Here is a 25,467-nt window from a genome sequence, read left to right on the forward strand (position 1 = left end):
ACCAGTTATTCAAGGTTTGTAGATGATGCAGCAAAGTTAAACAAAGCTGATCCATGGTGTTGAATCTGAAGTATCAAGAAAGACTAGAGAGGTTTAGACTTTCCATCTTTGATAGGAGGCATCTTCTGAGGTGAGCTTAGAGGTATTCAAGACAGTAAATGCCATATGAGAGCTTCATCTTGAACAATATAAAGATTCTTTTTACTCCTGTGAACAAACATTAGACTGATATCAGGAGGTAGCTCTTTACCCAGGATGAGCAGCATTTAGAATGTAGTGGCGATGAAGCAGTTAGAAGCAGCAGTGGAAGGAGCATTGGGTTGTTGTGTGAATCAAGATGGGCTGTGAGAGTCTTCCTTGTCTGTCAGTCCTGCAAATCAAAAGATTTTAAGAGGTTGCGCCAAGGAAAGCCTATACATAAAGGATTAACGTAATTTGAAAATCCACTTGATGCTGTGAGTGACCCTGTTTGTGCTAAGAAATGAATAATTGCTGTAAATCCATCTGGACAATAAGAAGAATGAAAACTTCATTTAGTCAGTTGAACATGGTATATATCCAGAACTACAAGTTGAACTGAGTTGTGACTGTAAGAGGTTGCCCAAGCCCAAGATAAAAAACTGGTAAGAAACTAAGAGCTCCATTTTAAGATTGTTAGTAAAAGGAAGGTGAAATCATTAAACGTTGATTATGACAAGTGGGAAACTGCCTGATTAAAAAGCAGACGTGATACTGGCTGTGTGTAGAGATGAGCCACCAAGATACTCAGTGATTTCAGCAACTCGATAACAGACAATTGCTTCAATGAATTTCATAGCCTGTGTAGTGCTTTTGAAGGTTAGTCATTTTCCATGTTGCAAAGTCAAACATTTCTGAAGAATATCAGAAGGAAATGTAGTTGAAATTGTATTTTGTGACTTAAAATATTACAACCTAATTAAACAAATCCAGCATTCAACCTACTTAAGTGTGTGTGAAAACTCTGAGAAGTAACAGGGCCAGCAACCTCCACTCCAGTAATTTTCAGTGGAGCCCACCAAAGGATTGATACCAGTAGCAGGGTAGGTCTCACTTCCTTCCAGGTATCACTTCTTAAATTCCTGACAACATGCACATCTCTGGAGAGTTTGACAGTTTTACTTATAGTTTTGAGATGAAGTTTATGCTGAAACAGGGCTTGTTTTGGCCCCAGTCTTTTTGTCATCTTTGTTCCTAACTTGCATTTTCCATGAATACATGATTAGAGAACATTTTTAGCCACGATCAGATGGAAAGCTTTTCCATCCGTTCAGACTGAAAGTTAGAAAAAAACCTCCTCCATGCTGATGTTGCAGCTCTAGTTCCACGGAATGAAGATTAGTTTCAGTAGCTCATGGTTCATCTTTCCCATGCCTGCACCATGTTTTCCCACACTATTAGTGTCAAGAAGACTTATTATGAGGCAAGGTTCTGCCTGTGATCAGATTCAACAACACTGGAAGCAGTGAACAGAATTGGTTATCTTGGATCCATTTTGAAAGACAACATTTCTCTTGACAAAGAGCTCTGCTGTTGAAAAGGGAGCCACCACCTTTTGGTCAATTAACAAAGCAGGCATGGAAGAATAATCTCACCCATGGGAATAAAGTGCTAATTTGGATGACCTGCACTCATACCGCATAGTTGCATGGCAGTGGAGCATAGCCTACAGACAGCTGCCAAGAAAGAAGTCTCAACAACAACCAGCTTTAATGTCTGTGGTGTATTCTAGGCATCCTCTGAAAAGGAGAAGTTTCTAGCGCAACTCTCCTCTCAGAAGCAATGGGGCCAAACATTCCAGCATTCATCAAGCAGAGCCATTCCCCAAGGAGACTTTGCTGAGTTAGGTAGGTGCTGCCTCCCCAGGCAATATGGGTAGGTGGCCCAAACCGAAGAGTAGCATGGTGCCCAAAGCTCCAAATCTGTTACTGAAAAGGATACGAAAGCCCCAACCACTGATTATGATAAGGGGGAAACTGTACCTGATAACAGGAGCAAATGGTGCAATTAGTTGTGGGATGAAACGTCATGATGATGGTCATTGGTTTCAGTGGTGATATAGTAGATGCCAGTGCTGGAAGCAAGGTACACCTATAGGTAACCCCACATTATTATCCAATGACATATCCAGTGTGGCACTTCAGCAAACTCCATTGTCTTTCCAGAATCAACATATTTATTCATGATTGGAAGTGTAGTGCATGGTATAACCTCACCAAAGTTTGAATATTGAATAGCCATAATCTCACAGACTGAAGGATGCCACCAGCAAACCACTGGCTTCATGCTGCATCAGTTCCAGCATTCAACCTGTTTCCATTCATAAATATGTATCTTATCTTTCAAAATAACATTTGAGCTAGACCAAATGTAGAGTAGAAAGCAAAACATTGCAGATGCTGAAATTCTGGAATAAAAATCTAGAATGCTAGAAAAACTCAGCAGTTCAAGCAATATCCGTGCAGAGAGAAAGGGCTAATATTTCAGATTGATGATCCTTCATCAGGATTGAATTGATTTTATCAAATTGGGATTGGTTTGTGTAACCTGATGGTAGATGAGGGCTTGCTACGGTTTTTCTGCATGTATATGACAGGTCAGTGCTCTACCTGAAGCTACGACATTGGTAAATTACATCAGGATTGACGGCTGATATTTCACTTCCACTCTAGCCTTGAACACAAGTCGATACCTTCATTGCACTTGGGTCTTTTAGAGAACTGACACAGGCATGATTGGCCAAGTGCCTCAGTCTGTGCTGTAAAATTAGATGGTTCTGTAGCCACAGTTCATCAGCTATATACATAGTTATTTAATACTATGTTACTTGTTTTGCTTGTAGATTTTAGAACATGCAAAACTAACTATGTGGTGGAGGGCTTTGATAAGAACACCAGTTTGCTTTTTGTCTATAGTTGGACTATGTTGTGTACAATTATCCAAGGCCTTTGGTATGTCTGGAGTCTCTTGTTGATCAGTTCCTGCTGTTGGTTTGGAAACAAGCTGGTCCTTCTTTATAATGATGGTCTTGCCAAGCATCTCGCCAGCAAGAATCTGTTTTGCTTTTTTATCTTGAAGGTTTGCCAGTGACTTGATGGTTATCTTAAAGTGATTCAAATGCAGTGTTTGCCCTCAGTTTCCCTCTGTTGTAGTTGACAGGTACTCTTAACACATCTGTTCTATCTCCAACACTTCTGCACTCGCTGCCTCTCGTAGCACCAAGAGGAGGGTCAGGGTTCCATTTGTCAACATCTTCCACCCCACCAGCCTCCACAATCAGCAAATCGTTGTGATGTCTGCAACCTTCATTACGATTCCCCTCCCCTCCCCTCCCCTCCCCTCCCGTATTCCCAAAAGGCTGTTCCTTTTGCAATGTTCCGGTTTGCTCTTCCATCTCCACCATTACCCACTCCCCTTCTCATAGCACCTTTGCATGAAACTGCCTTGCTAATTTGACTGAGTTGTTTGAGGAGGTAGCTAATAAGATTGAAGGCAGGATGGTAGACGCTGTCTATATGGACATTAGTACAGCACTTGATAAGGTAGGCTGGTCCAGAAGGTTAAGGCCCATGTGATCAAAGGCAACCTGGCTTATTGGTCCAAAACTGGTTTGGTGATTGGAGGCAGAGGATAGTGGTGGAAGGATGCTTTTCTCACTGGAAGTCTACGTCTAGTGGTGTACCACAAGGATCAGTGCTGGGCCTTGTTTGTGATGTACATCAGCAACTTGCACGTGAATGTAGGAAGTATGATTAGTAACTTTGTGGATGACACGAAAGTTGGTTGTGTTGTGGATAACAAGAAAGATTGTCTAAGGCTATAGCAGTATATAGATCAGATGGGAAATTGGACGGAGGAATAACAGATGGAATTTAATCCTAGCAATTGCAATATGATGCATTTGGGAAGTCAAGTAGGGGTAAGACGTATACAGTAAATGGTATGACACTAAGGAATGTTGGTGAACAGAGGGACATTGGAATTCGTGTCTACAGTTCCTTGAAAATGACAGGTAGAAAGGGTGGTGAAGAACGTGTATGACATGCTTGCCGCCTTAGGTTGGGGCATAGAATATAAAAGTTGGGACGTTATGTTGCAGTTCTACAAAACACAAATTAGGTCGCACTTGGAGTATTGTGTGCAGATCTGGTTGCCACACTAAAAGGAGCATGCCGTCCATACAGGTCATTTAATTATAATAGTGCATTGAGGTAGTATAAGGGAAAACAATAACAGAATGCTGAATAAAGTGTTAGAGTTACAGAGAAAGTGCAGATAGACAAAATGGTGCAAGGCCGTAATGAGGTAGATTGTGAGATCAAGAGTCCATCTTATAGTACTAGGGAATCGTTCAATAGTCTTATAACAGCGGGATAGAAGCAGTCCTTGAGCCTGGAGGTATGTGCTTTCAGGCTTTTGCAGAGACTACAGAGGAGATTCACCAGGATGTTGCCTGGATTGGAGGACTTTCGTTATGGAGAGAGATTGGACAGGCTAGGTTTGTTTTCCCTGGAGTGAAGGAAGATGAGGTATACCTGATGAAGGTATATAAAATTATAAGAGGCATAGATGGGGTAGAATCTTTTTCCCAAGGTAGGATTATCAAAAACAAGAGGACACAGGCTTAAGGTGAGAGAAAGCAGTTTTAAAGGGTGTTTGAGAAGAAAGTTTTGTCATGCACGGAGCGGTTGATATCTGGAACTTGCTGCCAGAGGAAGTGGTGGAGTCAGATATAGTCAGTACAGTTAAGAGCCATGTAGACAGACATTTAAACAGGCAAGGCATAGAAGGATATGGACCTAATGCAGGTAAATGGGATTAGTGTTGGCTGAAGGGTCATTTCTGCAGAGTACAACATTCTGTCTCTATGCAGGGGATGCACCACCTGCCCTTCTCTCTTCTTGCCATCTGGGGACCCAAACACTCCTTCCAGGTGAAACACTGATTCATTTGTGTCTTTTCTATCTGAGTGCATCGGTCTCCTCTGTCAGAGAAATTAAATGCAGATTATGTAATTATTTTGTATAATACCTCAATTGAGTCCGTAAGGGTGACCCTGAGTTTCCAGTGGTCTGTCACTTTGATTCCCCATCCTGTTCCCACTCTGATTTCTGTGTTTGGACTCTTGTATTGTTCCAGCGCAGCCCAGCAAAAGCTTGAGGCATAGCACCTTTCCAGCGTGGCACATTAAGGCCTATAGAACTTGTCATCTGAAGTCATCTGAAGGATGTGGAGGCATTGGAGAGGGTGCAGAGGAGATTTACCAGGATGCTGCCTGGATTGGAGAGTATTAAATATGAGGAGAGGCTTAAGGTGCTAGGGCTTTATTCACTGGAAAGGAGGAGGATGAGAGGAGACATGATAGAGGTATATAAAATATTGAGAGGAATAGATAGAGTAGACAGTCAGCGCCTCCTTCCCAGGGCACCAATGCTCAAGACGAGAGGTCATGGCTTTAAGGTTATGGGTGGGAGGTTCAGGGGAGATGTCAGAGGGAGGTTTTTCACCCAAAGAGTGGTTGGTGCATGGAATGCACTGCCTGGGGTGGTGGTGGAGGCAGATACATTGAACAAGTTCAAGAGCTTGTTGGATAGGCATATGGAGGAACGTGAGATAGAGGGATATGCGGGAGGAAGGGGTTAGGTAGTGTGAGGGTGGTCTGATGGACGGCACAACACGGTGGGCTGAAGGGCCTGTTTTGTGCTGTATGGTTCTATGGTTCTTTCTAGTTTGCTTCAACACTGCCTCACCTGAGTTTTTCCAGCATTCTGTTTTTATTTCCATTTGCATCTGCAGTGCTTTGCTTCTCTGGGTTGTATTTGATAGTCCTTGAATTTCTTCATTCATACCTTTTACTATTTACATTTCCTCCGGTCAGATTATCCACGATGAGCAGTCCTCACTACCCTCCCTCAGTCGGCACCACCAACATTTGGTCTTCAACCTCTCTCAGACATTCCCACTGTTCTCTGCAACCACTCCCCCCAACACACCACCACCTCCACCACCCCCCCCCCCCCCCTGCCCCCCCAACTTCACACAGGTTTGATTTCTAACCTACCTCACTTCTGATGAGGTGTCATAAGCCGTAATATGAGAAGAAAGCTTTTGGAAAAATGTGCTGTACTTATCTCATTTTATGTCTCAAATTACGCATATTGATATATTGATTATGCCAAGAATAGGCATAATGGGAAATGGACACAAGATTCCAGAATGCAGTGCAAGTCTGGTGTTCAGCTTCATAACTGGTTTTTCTTTGTGCTTGAGATGCTTCCTAATCTGCTGGTCATTTCCAGCCTGTTCTGTTTCCAGTTCCCAGCGTCTGCAATTATTTTATTTTTGTGTGTAGTCACTGTGATCGGGGTAATGTGGCAAACAATTTCCCAGGGATCAATGGAAAACACAAACTGCTAGAGGAACTCAGTGACTCAGGCAGCCTGGTCATTCCCTCTTCTCCCCTGTCCCATGAGGCAGAAGATACGAAGGGTTTGAAAGCTGTACCACCGGACTCGAGGACAGCTTCTACCCTGCTGTTATCAGACTCTTGAACAGAGCTCTCATATACTAAAGATAAATTCTTGACCTCCCGATCTATCTTGTCATGGTCCTTGCACTTTATTTATCTGCCTGCACTGCGCTTTCTCTGTAGCTCAACACTATATTCTGCATTGTTTACTTTTTAAGACTTCGATGTACTTGTGTATGGAATGATCTGCCTGGATGGCGCACAAACAGAAGCTTTCACAATATTTCAGTACATGTGAAAATAACAAACCAATTCCATCTGTGAAGACAGAGACATGGTCAGCATCTTGGGTTGAGACCTGAAGCATTGGCCATCCTTCTGCAGCCACGGTCCCACGCAGATGCTACCTGATGCACTGAGCAGTTTGATCTTAGCTTCAGATTACAGCGTCTGCAGTCTCATCTGTCCCTTCCAGGGATAAGTAATTGAAAATCAAAAAAACTGCAGACGCTGGAAAATGTTTTGTTGTTATTCTGGGGATTGGTGTTTCATGAGCAACGTGTGAACTAGCTAACCAGTTTATCCATTTTATATTTTTTGTTGGAGACTGCTCAAAGGAGAAATGTTGCCCAGGGCTCTGGAACAATCCCTGTTTCTCTTAGTATAGTACTATGGGATCTTATGTATCTACTTAAATGAGCTGACAGACATTGGCCTAATATTGCGCTCAGTTGGAGTATTGTGCTCAGTTCTGGTCGCCTCACTACAGGAAAGATGTGGAAGCCATAGAGAGGGTGCTGAGGAGATTTACAAGGATACTGCCAGGGATGCGGAGCATGCCTTATGAAAGCAGGTTGAGGGAACTTGGCCTTTTCTCCTTGGAGAGACGGAGGATGAGGGGGGACCTGATTGAGGTGTATAAGATGATGAGAGGTATTGATAGGGTAGATAGTCAGAGGCTTTTCCCCAGGGCTGAATTGGTGGCCACAAGGGGACATAGGTTTAAGGTGCAGGGGAGTAGATATAGAGGAGATGTCAGGGGTAAGTCGTTTTACTCAGAGAGTGGTGAGTGCATGGAATGGGCTGCCGGAAACGGTGGTGGAGGCGGATACGACAGGGTCTTTCAAGAGACTGTTAGATAGGTACATGGAGCTGAGTGAAATAGAGGGCTATGGGTAAGCCTAGTAATTTCTAGGGTAGGGGCAGGTTCGGCACAGCTTTGTGGGCCGAAGGGCCTGAATTGTCTGTAGGTTTTCTATGTTCTATGTTCTAATATCGTCACTGACCATGTAGCACTACCTCAGTACTAGACTGGAAGCACAATCTCGATTGAAAGCTCAAGGAGTGGTGTGTGAGACTGAAGCCATCTGACCCTGGCTCTGGCAAAATTGCTAGCAGTGAGCATTGGATCTTGGTGTCATCTTTTAAACACTGAGCAATATGAAGGCTTGTTTGCTCTTTGCCAAGTGGCAGCAAATCATCAGGGAGGAAAATTGAGCCTCATTTCGGCCTCAAATGATTTCCATTGACCAGCCAACAATCTTTTTCATCTGAGAATTTCACTCACTATGCTGTCTGTATATCGTTGTAACTAACAAGTCTTCGAAACAACCAAGGAAGTGCATAATCTCTAAATCAGAAGAGAGAGTAGCACTATCATTGTAAAGTGTGCTTTACAACAATATGTTTTGGTGAAAAGAGCGCAGTCCACTTCTTGTTTCATATTTGCTCAAGAACAGTGAAGAGAGAACTCCACTGCGGCTTGTGTCATTCAGCTGGACCTGACCATGAAAGCATTTACAATTTCCCCTACTGATCTTGTTTTACAGCTTGGATTGTGTGATGGGATGGGGATAAATGGGTGTGATTCGTGCGTTACAAGCAGCAAAGGTTTTCCACTCTCATCTACTCGCCCCTTATCCCCAAGGCTGCAGGCTCTCCCTTCCTCACTCTCCCCCTCTCCGTGCTGCAACCTTTCTCACTTCCTCCTCTTCATCAGTGACCTTTCCCACTCCAATCCCTCCCCCAGACTTCCCACTTCACTGTCTGGACCCAGCAGCATAGAGTTCTCATTCTTTGAGCAGGCATCAACAGCATGGAGTGGAGTTGTTTGTAATCAAATAAGTGAAAGGTGTTTGAGGAGCACCATGTTTCAGGTTCTATCCAATCCTGGGTTTATTATAAAAGATGCATTTTTCCATTTCACATCTAATTATGGAAGCAGTTTGAATTCCACCATCAGATGAGCTCTGATTGTCTCCTTAGAGCTGTTTACTAGAATGAATTATGATCCCTGTCAACTTTGGCAGAGTGCAAGGTGATCATAGTCATTCTCTGCCTCAGATCATTTCCCTAACACTCAGAGATTGCAGCGTTGAGTTTGCATAATTTAAATGCTGACCTTTATCAGACCATCACAATTACTAAAATATGACAGCATCAAGTCCAGTCATTAGCAATACTTTGGATAAATTTGATTACAGAGAGATTTGCTGGATAATGGGGCTGTTTTCATTCACTGTGAAGTGTAGGTTGCAAATAATGTTGATTGTTTCGAGCACAAAAGTGCATAGGTTTCTTTGTGTTGGACTAAAAGGGTTAGAGCATTAAATGGTGTGTTTTGGCATGAGAGTGTCACTTGATTCTGCAGAACACTTTGGGGGGGGGGGGGAAATAGGCTTGTTTTCAGAATATGTGTATTTATCTGGATGCTATTGCCTTGATTACAGTAATGGGTTATTCATGAGTACCTCCATGGTTTTCATGATACATACTCTGTCCTCTGCTATGGAGCTTTTCTAAAGGGAGTGAGAGATGATTTACAGCTCTGGGTCACGGTGAAGGAGGTGTGTTTTCTTTACGCCCACATACATTTGCATTTGGAATGAGGAAAGATGTTTCTCAAAAATTGAACTTTAAATCTTTTTTTAAAAAAAGAATAGTTCATTCTTGACATATTTAGAAATTGAATTTCTACATTCTTAGTGTTTCAAATTTAATTCAAACTAATAGAAAGTTAGTCCAGAGTTTATTTGGTAACTTGTCAAGTTGTGTAAATAAACCCACGGTCTCCCAGCTCTGAATTCATCCAGGCTTCATACTTTGAATTTATTTCTAGATCTTATCATGTACAGACCTAGTTCATCATTGTGTTCGCTGGACTCATGCTTTTCCCCTTGTAGCCCTACTGCATTTTATACTCTTTGGTAAGTATAAAATAGCATAGAAAACTCTGGTCTTGATTTCAACGCTGGAAGACTGTGGGAGGAACCAGCAAGAATTCAGAAAATCATTGGTCAGAATAATAAATAATGGTTGTGGTAGAGATAAACCAGAGGCGAGGAAAGAATTGCTTGTCATATGACTTGCATTTTTTTCTCATTGCCTGCTCCAGAAATTTAAAAGTAAAAGATAGCTTTGCACTGATATTGCACCTTTCATGACCCCAGCATGTCCCAAAGCACTTTACTGCCAGCTAAATACTTTATGCATGTTAAGGGGAAGGCATCAACCAACCAGTTGGTGCAAGGTAAACTCCCACAGATGGTAACATGAAAATGACCCAACAATCTCTGTTTAATAATGTTGATCTTTTCTTGAACCTTGAGAGAGCAGACAGGACTTCAATAAAATATTTTAGCCAAAGGACAGCATCTTCTTTATCACTGCACTGGAATGCCAGTTTAAATTTTGTGCTTAAATCTTTGAAGGATACTAATCCCAGAACCTTTAACTCGCAGGCAAGAGCCCTACCCACTGAGCCAGGACAGAAACTATAATGGAACCAGATATGGGAGCAATGTTCATTGAGACTTAATGAGGAGAAAGGTGTTAGATGTGGAAGGAGAAGTATAGTCCCTGACAGCAGCCTTTTTAATGGAAATATGAAGGCTCTGTTTGGAGTTGGCAGCAATAGGACGTAAGTCAAGATGTCAATGGATTATAAAGGATTAAGGTTAGAAACACTACAGATAAGGTGAGCAGCATGGAGAGCACTTGACCTTTGAGATGTATTGTAGGCAGCTCGTGGAATACTGATGATTTGGCGAACTGACTGACTAACACAAGAAGGAATCAGATTTTGTTAGAGGGAAGTTGGGGAGGATGTGCCTTGGGTTATTTGATCTTGACCAGGGCTACAGTTTCAAAGTCATTAATGCTCAATTAAAACCAGGGATTGGATGGAACGTGATGTACGCTTTGAAATTCAAGCATTTCCAAATGCAAATAAAGGCACCTTTCAAAAATATAATTTGATTATTTATGCAAATGACTTGCTTCACAACATTTTGTGATGGAAAATTCAATTCTTCAAAATTAGAGACAGGAAATTTTAAATCTAGTTTTCCCATTCACACTATAGAACAGCCTCTCTATTATTCAAGCAGTACAAGGAGTCCTAAATCTTAACATAAGAACACAGCTGGCCAATGTGCAGACAGTTCCATACAGGCAAGGTTTTGGAAAGTTGCTGTTTAATATCTGATTTGTTGTGCGTAATCTCCTGAGCCAAGCACAAAATGAAAGCCTGCAGATGCAATCTTCTAAAGCCATCAACTCGTTTTAAAAGCTTTTCTGTTCCAAGGTTCACCCAGGATCAGTAGTGGCAGAAAGTATCAGTTCTGGAAGGTGCCACACCTGCACTCCGGCTGATTCCACCCCAGCCACCTTTAGACATCTTCTGATAGATCTGACGTTCACTAATCCTATTATAAATGTTCACATACCACAAAAAAAAGTTAAAACTCAGATTGAAAAAGAGATTTAAATCTTCAGGGAGAGGGGTCAAGTTAGGGGAGAAGGAATGAGGTTTGTGGCTGGAACAAAGCCGTGGCTTGGTTTCCCAGTGCTTAGTTGGAGGAAATTTCTGCTCATCCATTACCAGCTGTCAGATGAGCACTGAGAACGATTTCAAAACAATGCAGGTGGGTGTTATCAGCCTGCACTACAACCGGAGTTGCTTTCACATAATGTCCCAGAGGGGCAGGGTTGGAGGATATTAAATAGAAGCATGATCAAGGATGGACCCTCGAAGCTTTCGTAAGTGGATCACTGGATAGGATTTGATATGTACGGAATCAGTGTAAGTGCAATGCCACCTTTTTTGACAATGAAGTTTAACAAATGCTCCCTTGATGGAACTTCTCAACAGAGAACAAACTAACTCTTACATTTAGACAAGTGTGTGACCATGCCTTTATATGATCCATTAATCTCTGTTGGAGGCTGTTCAAAATGTCTGATACAACCCCATGTAGACTATTTTAAAATCACTTGGGTTAAACATGATTTTTTTTCGAGGGGTACCATAATTTATACTTTTGATTTGTTTTTTTATTTCCCAGTGGCTGTGACCTCACAATGCTGAGGCCACTCTGGCAGCTTTTCACCAAGATGGAAAATAATGCACATCAAGATCAGACTGGAATTTTTATTCTTCCTCCTCTACATCGAGCTTTGACTGAGTTATTCTACGTTGCAGAAAAGCGGGCAATGGTAAGATGGAATGCTTCTAACAGTGTGCATCAGAGTTGCTCTCTCCTGTTGTGACAGTTGCTTATATAGCCTACATCTGTTTCGTAACGGTACAACAGCATTTATTAAATTTGAAGTAACGTGGAGCTAATATCCCCAGTGAGTTGCATGAAGACAGAATCTATGTGAGAATCTGTAGTAGTCCTGATTGGCTTCCAATAAACCACTAACTAATCAAATATGAATTAGCATAAGTAAGTATGTGGTGCATTGAGACCACATACTGCATAGATTCGTCTGGGGTAGCAGGGCTTAAGTGATCTAAAGCATGGGTACACATCATTAGAAGTGACAACACAAGTTAATAAGACATGAAAATAAGACATGGAGTTCAATCCGGAGAAGTGTGAGGTGGTACACTTGGGAAGGACACACTCCAAGGCAGAGTATAAAGTTAATGGCAGGATTCCTGGTAGTGTGGAGGAGCAGAGGGATCTGGGGGTCCATATCCACAGAACCCGGGAAGTTGCCTCACAGGTGGATAGGGTAGTTAAGAAAGCTTATGGGGTGTTAGCTTTCATAAGTCGAGGGATCGAATTTAAGAGCTGCAAAGTAATGATGCAGCTCTATAAAACTCTGGTTAGACCACACTTAGAGTACTGTGTCCAGTTCTGGTCGCCTCATTATAGGAAGGATGTGGAGGCATTGGAAAGGGTGCAGAGGAGATTTACCAGGATGCTGCCTGGTTTAGAGAGTATGCATTATGAGGAGAGACTAAGGGAGCTAGGGCTTTACTCTTTGGAGAGGAGGAGGAGGATGAGAGGAGACATGATAGAGGTGTACAAAATATTAAGAGGAATAGATAGAGTGGACAGCCAGCACCTCTTTCCCAGGGCACCAATGCTCAATACAAGAGGGCATGGCTGGGAAGTAATGGGTGGGAAGTTCAAGGGAGATATCAGAGGGAGGTTTTTTTACCCAGAGAGTGGTTGATGCATGGACTGCGCTGCCTGGGGCAGTGGTGAAGGCAGGCACATTGGTCAAATTCAAGAGATTACTAGATAAGCATGTGGAGGAATTTAAAATAGAGGGATATGTGGGAGGAAGGGGTTAGATAGTCTTAGGCGAGGTTTAAAGGTCGGCACAACATTGTGGGCCGAAGGTCCTGTATTGTGCTGTACTGTTCGATGTTCTATGTAAAAAAAACCAAGCACTCGAGTTCATTCATGAAGGGATAAAATGAAATTAGAGAAGTTGGTCCAGCTACACTTAGGAATATTGTGCACAAAAATTAAAAAAAAACTGCAAATCGAAAATAAGAACAGAAAATGCTGGAGATATGCAGGAGGTCAGAACATATCCGTGGGAACAGAAAGAGAGTTAATGTTTCAGGTTGAAGACACTTCGTCGGAACTGAGAAGGAGACAAAAACTTGTTAAGGTGTAGGGAGGGGAGGGTGGGGGATGCCCCTGATTGGGTAAAATCAGGGTGACCATGGAGATAGACTGTAAACTGGGTTATCTGGTCAGTGAGTGAGTGGGAGCAGTTGGAGAGGGAGAACATGGACAAAAGAATGTAGGTGTTGAGAAGTATGGAGCAGGAAGATGTGCCGGATGGGTCAAATGGGCATGTCCTCCACTCCCAGAGGGTGAAAATAGTAACAACCAATATCACAGATTGATGACCGATACAGATTGTGCACAGGTATGGCTTCCATGCATTATAGAGAATGTACTGGCATTGGGAGAAGGTTATTTTGTAAATAAATCATAATGATGATACAAGAACTAACAAGAAATGCAGTTTTACAATTTTATAAAATAGTCACTCGTAAGATCAACAGAAAATTCAGGTGAAACCTTTTCTCTTGAGAGTGGTGAGACTGTGGAGCTTGCTACTTATGTGGATGAATTAAGTCGAGGCTAGGAAAGTGCGTTAAACAGAAAGGAATGACCCGGTCCTGTTGATAGAGTGAGAAGTAGGGGAGGTGGAGGCACAAGTTGAACATGAATAACAATGTGGACCATTTTGCTGTTCTGGTCTGTTTCTGTGCTACAATCCCTTGTAAATAATTCAACTTCTGTAAGTTGACGCTAATTTTCCATCACAAAGCCCATATTATTTTTCTTGTGCATATTTAGAAACTTGCCACAGACTTTGCTTCCTAAGAGTGGACCAAGCTGTTCCCAAATGTATTTTGACATCAGGGTTCAATGCTGCTTTTTGTTCCTATGGTACTATTCAACTTGTGAAGCTATAAAAGTAATAAAATCAAGTGCAGAGTTGAAGCTCTTTCGCAACTTTCAGTTTATTCAAGAAATATTTTAACTGTTCAGCTCTAAATCTTTACAGAATGCATTGCGTCATTTGTGTGAAAAACATTTGGAAGATGTAGTTCAATAGAGTTCTGTTGGCATGATCATCTACTGATGCCATTCCAATTAAAATGCTCAATTAAATGTTGCTCTCCTGAATATTGTGAATATGTAGAAACAGAATTGGATTAATCTGGAATTAAAAAGGTCATCAACATTCCAGTCACAGTGCAGTACTTGCCATTTATGGAGTTTCAGTGCTGTTCTTCTCCATTCTCCCTGATTTTTCTTCTATTGCTTTTATTGTCTTACTGAATAATTCTGCTCTCTGTACACTGTATAAACCAGTCTAAATTTATTTGGTAATTAAGCTTAGAGTTGTCGTGCTGTCAAAATGTTAATGCTATGGAAAATTGCCAGAGGTTTTGCAACATGTATTCTGTGCATATAGTTGTTACCCATGCAACTGGAATAACTGCATATTAACAATGATTTGAAATACAAATATAGCGTGCACGGGGATGGTGCTGCATTAGTGCACTCTGTTATTTACACCTCAGATTTTAATCTCTATTTATGGCTCAACCCATCCCAAAATGTATTTCAATATCAAGGTCCTGCTCTGCTTCTCATGATCTTCCTAACCAACTCGCAAGGTTGTAAAATAAACACTGAATGTACAAAGTTGCAGCTCATTCATAACTCTAAGCTCATTCAATGAATCTTTCAAATGTTTAGTTGTATATTTTTACTGAAACTTTGTATCTTTTCATTAGTGTAATAGAAAATATTGGAGTATTAAATTCCAGTAAAAATGTGCAATTTGAAAAAAAACATCGAGTAAAAAGGATAGTAAAGAAGTTTGGCCTAATGTGTACTTAAATATACAGAGTCTAGGGAATAAAGCAGATGAACTCAGGCCCTGGTAAACATATGGGAGTTTAATATCATCGCTATTACTAAAAGTGGATTAAAATGGGCAGAAATTGTAACTCAGTGTTCCTGTGTACAGAGATTCAGGTGAGGTAGTAATGATTTCTTTTTGAAAAGTGCAGTGGGATATGAGGATATGGGTTCAAGGAAGCAGTCGGAACTACGAAAAGGAACGCAATGGTCATAGTCAATGAATGACACCGGGTGGGTTGAATGGAGGAAGGAGGAAATAGGCTGGGAGTCTACATTGATTTACAAGTAGTCAGAGGACACAATAGAATACGTAGGAAATTTCAGGGAAAGTGCACTGCTAGTGGGGAATTTCAGCTAGCTTAGCATTAACAGAAATAATGTGGAAATTTACAGTGGATACAGATCCTTGACGTATTCAAGAGAACATTTTTAATCAGCATGTAGTAAGCCCAGCAAAAGTAAGGGCAGTTCTGGTCTTAGTTCAGTGCATGCACCTGGGCAGGTGGAAATGATATGTGTGAGGGTGTACTTGTTAATCATCACTCAGTTAGATTTAGTATGTGGCAAGGGATAAAGGTAAAGCAGGGGTAAAAATTTTTACTTGTCTACAATATCATTTGGTTAAATTGAACTGGAATAGTTTGGTGAAGGTAAATCAAATGTCAGACCAGTGGGAGGCATTTAAGGAGGAGATTGTGAAGGTTGAGGCCAAATGTATTCCCAGTGGTGGAACTTAAAAAGTTGGAGCCCTTGGACGTCAAGTAGCATTAAGAGCAGGATATGGCGAAAAAGGAAAACTTTTGGACAAAGAACTGAGAAAATTTAGGGGATAGAGGAAATGCCAGGGTGAATATAAAAGGCAAAAATAAAACATCAAAAAAACAATTTGGCAAGTAAAAGTTAAAGAACACCCAAAGATGTTAAAACCAAAAAGATAATGTGTGCACAAAACCTGGTGTGGTTCTAAAAGAGTAATTGTGCATGACTTCATTAAAGAGGAGAACAATGCAGTCGCTGTCGTTATAGAGGAAGTGTGAGAAATATTAGGTATGATTTTAAAGAACAGCACATGAAAATGTTGCCTAACTGCTGTAAGAATGAATATCTCGCAAGGCCCAGATATGATGTATTATGGATTGTTAAGGAAAATGGGCTAAGAACAGTGCTGCAGCAGAAGGGAGGCATGGCACAGTTAGTGCTGTTCCAGGGACATGATCACAGTTCCAACCACCTGGGTTCAATGTTGACATTGGCTGCTGTCTCCGTGGAGTTCATGTGTTCTCCCCCTGATCGCGTGGGTTTCCTGGGATGCTCTGGTTTCCTCTAACATCCCAAAACATGTGCTGGTCGGTTAGTTCGCTACTGCAAATTACCCCGTGATTAGGTATGCGGCAAAAGAACCAAAAGGAAGTTGATGGGCGTGTGAGGGAGAATAAGTTGTAGGGGTACAAGGAATGGGACTGATGCTGGGATTGCTGTCCTGACAAGAATCAATGGCCTCCTGAAATCTTTAAGAAAATAACAGGCTGTGAGCATCATTTTCCAGCCCGCTTTAAGTTCAGGCATGGGATGGAGAACTGCAGGTGTGGTGTGGTTCAGAAGGGGAGAAGTGCATAGACCAAGTAAGTGCAGCTCAGGCTAATGTTGGTGGGAAAATTATTGGAAAATGTTCTAACTTTATGGAATTTTTGAGGTACCACCAAGGAGGGTCGTTGAGTGTAGAGCATTACATAATCAACATAAATTTTACGGAGGTATTTCATAAGGTCCCACGAGGTGATCTAATTCGTAAAGCAAAAGCCCATGGAAGCCAGGTGTTTGCAGTGACTTAAACCCAGAACTGGGTCACTGCAGAAAGGGCAGTGTTGACCAGTCTCCTGGTGATTGAAAGTTGACTGCAATGTGATCCTGCAGGACTGAATTGCTTATAACTTGCCTGTCCACTCTTTCTGAGTTCATGTTTTCAAATGTAACAAAATGAGAAATCACACTTATAAAAATGATTAGTCACAGAGTCGTACACTAAGTACAGGCCCTTGAGTCCATCAAATCCGTGTCGACCATCAACCACCTATTGTGGAAAAGAGTCTGTTTTGATCGGTTTACTACCCACGGAATAATTGTTTGCTTGTTCACTAATGTACTTATTGTTAAACATTAAAACATAATGTAAGGAGCCTTGCCCCCTGCTCCTGCCCTCAAGGATGGCAGCTGGAGGGAGGTGTATGTAGAAGCTCGGGGCCTGTGGTGACCCACATTCATTCTGTACAGGACTACAACTGGGCCTTTGTAGCTTTGGACTGTTATATCCAGATGTAGAACATAGAACACTACAACACAGTACAGGCCCTTTGGCCCACAATGTTGTGCCAACATTTTATCCTGCTCTAAGATCTATCTAACCCTTCCCTCCCACATAGCCCCCTATTTTTCTATCATTCATGTGTCTATCTAAGAGTCTTTTAAATGTGCCTCATGTTTCTGCCCGCACAACCTCTGCAGGCAGTGCGTTCCACGCACCCACCACTCTGTGTAAAAAAAAACTTACCCCTGACATCCCCCTGATACCTTCCTCCAATCACCTTAAAATTATGTCCCCTCATGTTAGCCATTGTCGCACTGGGAAAAAGTCTCCAACTGTCCACTCGATCCATGCCTCTTATTGTCTTGTACACAGGATGATAAAGTGGGAGATTACCTGTGAAGCTTGACATCTGACCTATGGAAGAGCTATTCAGATAGTATTATATCATTACTGAATCCAAAAGTCTATTGAAAGCCTTAAGACTAGTGACAGTCCCAGGAAATGTATCCCAAAATCAACCAGACAAAAATATGTGGAAGAAGTATTGACGCCCATTGAAATCCAGAACCAGCAGAAAACTGGCACAGTGCCACTTTAATTAAACCAGTTCAAATTAGATATGAAAATATGAATGCAAGTTCATCTCTGAAGTGCCTGACAGGACAGGTCTATGCTTCCCTGTTGATTCTATCATATAGTATAACAAGTCTCCAGGTTAGTTCCATTCTGTGCTGTTAGACAGTCTCAGTGAGATTGTGGGGTTGCAATGAATTTGCCCTTAGGATGGGAAAAGTAACTAGAAGTCCTCCCACAGGCAACTGCACTGTGTACCGGTTGCTGTCATGGACACACTCCCAGTGCTTCTGCTGGGATGGCCCCCTGACCAAATTTAAGTCTAAATCAACAATGAATACAAATTTTAAAAAAAACATGTATCATATTGCAGGGAATGTGATTAAGAAGTTTGCCACATGGTTGATAGTGAAGAAGAAAGGTATCAGGAGGATATCTGTGGATTAATTAAAGGGCAAATTCATTCCAGAGAAATGTGAGGTAATGGGTTAGATGGGCTGGGCGCAGTGAAGTAAGAGAATTTACTCTAAGTGATGGGAAATAATGGTGGAAGATTGAGAAGTGTTAATATACAGAGTGAACTTACACTTCGGAATGGAAGTGGGGCAGGCTGAGTATGCATTTTGGGATACTTAATTGGGCAAGGTGTGAAATACAAGAGCAGGGATGTAATGCTCTAGCCAGAAGCTAGAGTACAGTGTGCACTCTGTCCACCACACTACAAGACAAATGTAGCACCACAGTGGGCTTGAAGGAGATTTGTGAGGCTGATGCCAGTGTTGGGAGAGTTTAACTTTGTGAAAAGGTTGGCCAGGCTGCAGTTGTTTTCATTAGATCAGGAGGATGAGGCTCATTAGGGTGATCAGAAGTACCCATTTCCTTTAGATCTAGGGTAATGGGTAGAAGAGTCAGAAAGGAGCAGAGGAATTTGTTTTCACCCAGAGAGCATCAAGAGTGAAGAACTCACTGCCTGAAAGCAAAGTGGATGCAGAAATCCTCATTGCATTAATGAGCACTGGGAATGTACAGTATAACCTTGCAGTGGGCTGACAGAGTGAGAGGCAGGAGGGGGGAGTCGTCTTGATGGCTGCTTCTCAGCCACAAGCCTGGACACATTGGGTCAGCTGTTTCAGTCTGTGCTATAGATTTCTATGACTTTTACTGAAAAATTATCCAGTTACTTTGTGCCTTCAGGAAATTTTTATTTCTCTAGTATCGTTCTTACTGAATGATTTTACTGCAGAGATGGATAAAGCACAGGTATTAATGCAAACAGTGTACATCTTTGGGTACAGCGTCCAGTATCACTTCAGAAAGTGCTGGGGGTACACAACAATCAGGCAGCATCTGTGGAGAGAGAAATAGATCAGCTGCCGTCAACAAGCCTTCACTACCCTCAGCAACAGCACGTGTGTCACCTGGACTCTCCTGGTTTCTCTCCAATCACAGACAACACCTCTGTCCTCTGCCTCTTCCCCCTTCCCTGCAATTTAAAATGCACTTGTATTTTCTCTCTTCCAGTCCTGGTGAAAGGTCATCAACCTGAAACGTTAACTGTTTCTTTCTCCACAGATGCTGAGTATCTCCAGCATTTTCTGCTTTTCGTTCAGATTTTCAGCATCTAGGGTTTTTTTTGCTTTTTGACCACACACAATTTATTTACTGAAGCTGTTGCATTAAGATGAACTCTGTTAATCTTTTGAGTAAGCCTAAGTGAACTGACTTTTAACAATGGGGAGTTCAAATTTCAAATCTGGGTGGGTTTAATGTATTGACTGTCTTTCCCTGTGGTAGGAAACTTCATGAAATGAGGTGACAGTGAAGATTACAAGAATTAGCTTACATTGTTCTCTCCTAATTCCTTCTCTCTGACACTAAATTATAACTTTCCTTGTCAGTTAACAGCTTGCAAAATATAATTTTCATTGTTCATTTAGTGCCCTGATATTCTCCTCTTGGGTGGTTCCTACTTTCTTCTGATTTGTGATTTTATATCCATTGATTTGTTTTCACCACCGCCCCCCCCCCCCCCCCCCCCCATCCATCCATCTGACAGCCAGAGCTGTCCACTCTGCTCCCTGATCCCTGTCTGACATCCTGTGCAGCTCACAGAACGGTGCTGAAAGTCCTGCTTAAGAGTCGTGTACGTGGCATGTGAAAAAGTAGGTCTTCCCAGTGATGGACCCATCAGCAGTTCCAGCATTCCAGTCCTGTCACCTGTTCATTTCTCAAGGAAGAATTGTATCCCTTCACCTTTCATTATTCAACACAAGATCTGACTCAGCCAGCTCCTTCAAAGAGTTGCATTCTCCTGCCCTTTCCCGAAATATTTCTTGTTCAAATATTCATCAGTTTCCACTTCTGCCACAGTTCATAGTGTGCTTTCCACGTCCTAAAGCCCTTTATATATAAAAGGTCTCGCCCTTCTTCGCCCAGTGGGTGCTGGATCTTTGGAGGGCTGTAGAGGCTCGGTGGCTGTGTACAGTCAGAGATTGATAGAGTTTTGGATAGTAAGGGATTGTTGCATGAAAGTGGTGCTGAGGTAAAGGATCTGCCATGATATTGAATGGCAGAGCAGGTACAAAGGATTGAATTGTCTGCTCCTTCTATTTCTCAGGCTGATTCAACAGACAGGAAATTATTTTTCGTTGTTAACCCAATGAATGCACAGCATGACTTTGAATCCCTCTACCTAATCTGTCACCACTCCCTTCACAAAGCCACTCCTTACTGCTTTCCTGAGGAATGCAGATGTTAGTCCTCCCACTCTGACACATTGCTTGTGAATGTGCTGGTTCCACTTTGCTGTCATGCTCACGGGCAATGTAACAGCCAGTACAGTGACAAATAAATACTTGCAACTTCAGTTCAATAACATGAGCAGCCTGCACAGCAACAGACCAGTGTTCACTCAGCCTGTACTCAAACCAACACTGAGAGGGTGATTGTTCTCCCAGTACAAGTCAATAGTTGAATTTATTTACATATTTGAAAGCAAGTTGGAAAGAGGAAATCATTTTAAATAGGAACACGTAAATTACTGCCTTTCTATTGTAGAGAGTTTAGAACCCCTTAATTTCTGAGCAAAGGAAGTGAATGTAACCCACGGTATCTTGTACAAATCAATTTTGAGTGCAACAGAACTTTCTTTATCTCCCTCCACCACAGAGGAGATTCAGGCTGATTAGGAGTCACAGCAGAATATGGAACAGGTGGCTTCAATTGATAGAAGTTTTCCGATCAAACCTCTTTCTAATCAAGCCATTAGTGCACTAGTAAAGAATTTAAAACCTTCCCAATTCTAACCGTGCACTTAACTCTTTATTGTGTAGGTGCCTTGTAAAGAGCAGCTTGCTTTCTCAGCTTGTGACACACGAGCTTGCAGTTGTGTCTTAAAGTCTAGTAAAGCTGATATTGGTTGCAAAGTACACAGTACTTCCATTGTCTATGTAACTTGAAGAAAATGGATGTGGTTTTGTATTGCCTTTGTTTGCCCTGGGCTAACCTTAACCCTGCTTTAATTGAAAGGCTTTTGGAATGCCATTGATGTTGAATGCAAGACTTTGCCCAGATGAAGTAGTATGCATTTTCCTTGCCCAGATTCCATGTCTTTCTCACCTATTGATGGGTGGGAAGTTTTACGTTTTTTTGTGGGTATCACCAGCAAGGTCACGGCTTATTGCACACCTATAGTTGCTCTTGAGAAGGTGGTGGTGAGCTGCCTCCCTGAACTGCTGCAGTCTCTTCAGTAAAGGCACTCCAGCAGTGTTTGTGGTAAGGAGTTGTGGAATTTGGGCCCCAGAATAATATATTTTCATGTCAGGATTCCCCTCTTTGGAGGGGAATCTGCAGGCAGTGGTCCCATGCACCTGCTGCACTTGCCCTTCTTTGTAATAGAGGCTATAGGTTTGGGAGGTGTGTGGAGTAGCCTTGGCAAGTAACTGTGGTGTGTCTTGCAGATGGTACACACTGTTGCCAGTGTGGTGGTAGTGGAGAGGACATGTTGATGGGCAGTGTTGAGCTCCTTGAACATGGCTGATACTGCATTCATCTGGACAAGTGCGGAGTGTTCTGTCACACATCTGGCTTGTGCCTTGTCGAGGTTTTGCAGTGTCAGGAGGAGAGCCCCTCAGTGCAGGGTACCCAGCCTGTGACCTACTCCTGGCCTTGTTACTTATCTGGTCCAGTTGAATTTCTGGTCAGTGGTGACCTTTGGCGTGTTGATTTTGGCAATTCTGTGACAGTAATACCGGTGAATTTCTAGGGTAAATGCCTACACCAGGCCTTGTTGGAAATGGTCATTAGGGAGGTTTTTCACCCAGAAAGTGGTTGGTGCATGGAATGCGCTGCCTGGGGTAGTGGTGGAGGCTGATACATTGGTCAAGTTCAAGAGATTGTTAGATAGGCATATGGAGGAATTTAAGATAGGGGGATATGTGGGAGGAAGGGGTTAGATAGTCTTAGGCGTGGTTTAAAGGTCGGCACAACATTGTGGGTCGAAGGGCCTGTATTGTTCTATGGTCATTGCCTGGCACTGTGGCACAGATGTTGCACCATATCAGCCCGTGCCTGGGGTTGCAACATCTTGGTTCCCTTACTGCTGGCCCCAGATATCTCCTGTTGGTCAACAATGGAACAAGGTGGTGAAATTTGAATTCAGCCATCTAACTACTGATGGAGGATGGGTGACCCCATGCTGAGGAGGGATCTTGGATTATAGTGAGATATCATGACAGTTTCATAGAGCTTTACGGCACAATACCAAACCAGCAATTTACTGTTTATACTCACAAGACTCCCACTTGTCCATCAGGACATCCTTCCATCTGAACCTTCCCAGTGTACCTTTCAAGTTTATCCTTAAGTACATTTATGCTGTTCTTAACCGACCCCTGCAGGTTCCGAGTTCTAACCATTATTTGAGTATAGATGTTTCTCCTGAATTTCCGATGCATTAGTGATTTTCTAATATTTTTAGCCCCCCCAAATCTTTGACTCATCCACGAGAAAACCTCAGCTCGATGTTGATTATATCAAACCTCTTTACAAAGCTCTTGATTTCGCTGTGTAAGAATTAGCTTGTCATTGTATAGTTGCCGATGTGTAGTGAGACAGACTAACAATGCATCTGATTGGCTGCAGGAGCTCGGTGTGCTGCACGACTACTTTTTGGCCTTAACCACAGAAGATCACATCCACCACTGTGTTATGCAGGTGAGTTCCTCTTGTAACTTGAAGGTACTCGCTTTGTGAATGAGAAATGCAGTTGAATATAAAAATGTAACCAATGCCAAACTTCAGTCTGTTAAACTGAAGCTAATTATATTTAGTTTCTGGTATGAAGATTCCTCCTTAAGGGTGCTTGCTGCATTGGATTCATCCTTTGTCCTTTCTACCGTCAGACATACAAATTCAATGGGGCAGGAGGGATTAAAGTGCAACTCTGGGTCACGTGTCAAATAGGTTTGAGGCCGTCAGACTTCAGAGGTCCCAGTGGGTAGGTGCTGAGGATGGGCAAGTGGTGAAAGACTATTGGTCACTCAGAGCAAGTTAGCAGTCCAGTTCAGGTGTGTATGGTATGGAAAGGATGCAGCAGGAGGGAAAGGAGGTGGTGAATAAGGACCAATCTTTCCAAGAACAGTTTTCCAAGATAAATTCATAAATCTTCAGTGTACCATGCTCTATCTCAGTGGTCTCCAACCCCAGGAATGATCCGTTGATTCTTCCTAATTCTGTGTATGATCCATGTTCCGCCACCCTGTCGTCTTACTATGTAATGCAAAGGTCCGGTTCCTGGAGCTTGTTGCGATCCTGTAAAAGGGAGAGCATTACAGTAATACTCAGAAGGTATCCTGGAGGGATCAGCAAATGAAATAAATATATTGTGTATATGTGTGTATATATGCATGTGTGTATTTAATATGTAGATGTAGAAAGAAGTAAGAAAGGGGTGATCACTTTGATGGGATTATACCATAGGTCTCCAAATAGTCTGCGGCATTTGGAAGAACAGAGATGTAGATAAATAGCAGTAGGATGTAAAAGCAAAAGGGTTGTAGTAGTGGGTGATTTTAACTTGCCCAATATTGCATTAATGTAAGGGGCCTTAAATGGAGTGGAATTTGTTAAATGCATCTGGGAAGGGTTTTTAAAGCAGTACGTAGAGGGAGCTGTTCTCAGGTTTATTTTAGGGAGTGCGAATTGGCAAGTGGTGCAAGTATCTGTGGAGGAACCATATCCCTTTATGAGGAGGTGTTGAATTTAAATTGTACAGGAGGGGATAAGAGAGCAGAAAGGGAGGAAGATATTGGAGGGAACCGAAATCCTAACTATAACCCGAAAACTGCTGGAAATGCTCAGCAGGTCAGGCAGCATCTGTGTGGAGGGAATGGAGTGAACTTTTCCGGACAATGACATCAACCGTTTCCCTCTCCACAGATGTCGCTTGACCTGCCGAGTATCTCCAGAGCTTTGTTTTTATTTTGGATTTCCAATAACTGCAGGTTTTTATCCTCCAGAGTAAAAGTGCATTTTTATTCAAATACATCAAATTGCAGATTGCAAATAAAGATTGGAGCTATTTTATCTTCTAGCACTTCCTTAATCTTGAATGAATCAGCCAAATATTTGGTTAGCCGGTCAGACCTGTTTAGCTGAGGGGCAATTAGCTCCCTCAGCAGCTTATTTACTTACCACCCAGTCCTGCCATTTACAATGCAAAACTACGTTTACATGGCTCAAAGCCTCTCTTTTCCCACTCCATTTCCATCCATTTTTTGTTTTCGGTGCTGCGTAGATACAATGTTTATTCTCTCAAGTACTTGAATGAGTGCAGAATTTCCACTGTTGCTTCTCTTTTTGAAAGCTAGTTATAAAGTTGATTCACTGGGCTTGTGATTAAATATTTTTATGTAACAAATGAAGCTCTCAAGATAACTGTGTGAGGCTGAATTACTGTAGCCATAAACACAGGTGTTTCTTTGTTTAAATTGGGTTTGTTAATTTAATTTCCATTAGTAGGGTAACTTGCTCTTGGTTGATGTTTAAACAGGTATCAGAAAATAAATGCACTGACCAAACAGAATGGGTAGTGTCATCATTTCCTTTATGATTCATTTTCCCCAAGCACTCGAATCCCTCTGGCTTGAACCATCTCAAGAATTAATATTTCTTTACTAATGAATCACCCATTTAATTATTCGGAGAAGAGAACAGGTTAACTTCTGAGAGCAGCAGTACTTGCAACAGATTCCTTTATAGTTGTAAAACTGTACAGATGCACAAATAAAATGTGACATCAGCTTTGAAAGATTTTGAGTTGTACTTAACATGTTTTTCCTCATTTTAATTAATTGGAGACAATTAATTGCAGTCTCCCTCCATCAGATGTCTAAAATAGTCTCCGT

At 42.0% G+C, this 25,467-nt stretch overlaps 1 protein-coding gene across 1 annotated transcript in view; it reads left to right on the forward strand.

The window, feature by feature from the left end:
* The window catches only part of zzef1 (zinc finger, ZZ-type with EF hand domain 1), a 188,817-nt gene that overhangs the window by 160,416 nt on the left and 2,934 nt on the right, over positions 1–25,467 (forward strand). Inside the window, 2 exon segments of the mRNA XM_052035349.1 lie at positions 11,833–11,983; positions 23,204–23,275. Of these exon segments, the coding sequence (XP_051891309.1) occupies positions 11,833–11,983; positions 23,204–23,275 (223 nt within the window).

Source organism: Pristis pectinata, chromosome 21 (genome assembly GCF_009764475.1).
Source record: "Pristis pectinata isolate sPriPec2 chromosome 21, sPriPec2.1.pri, whole genome shotgun sequence".
NCBI classification, from domain to species: Eukaryota; Metazoa; Chordata; class Chondrichthyes; order Rhinopristiformes; family Pristidae; genus Pristis; species Pristis pectinata.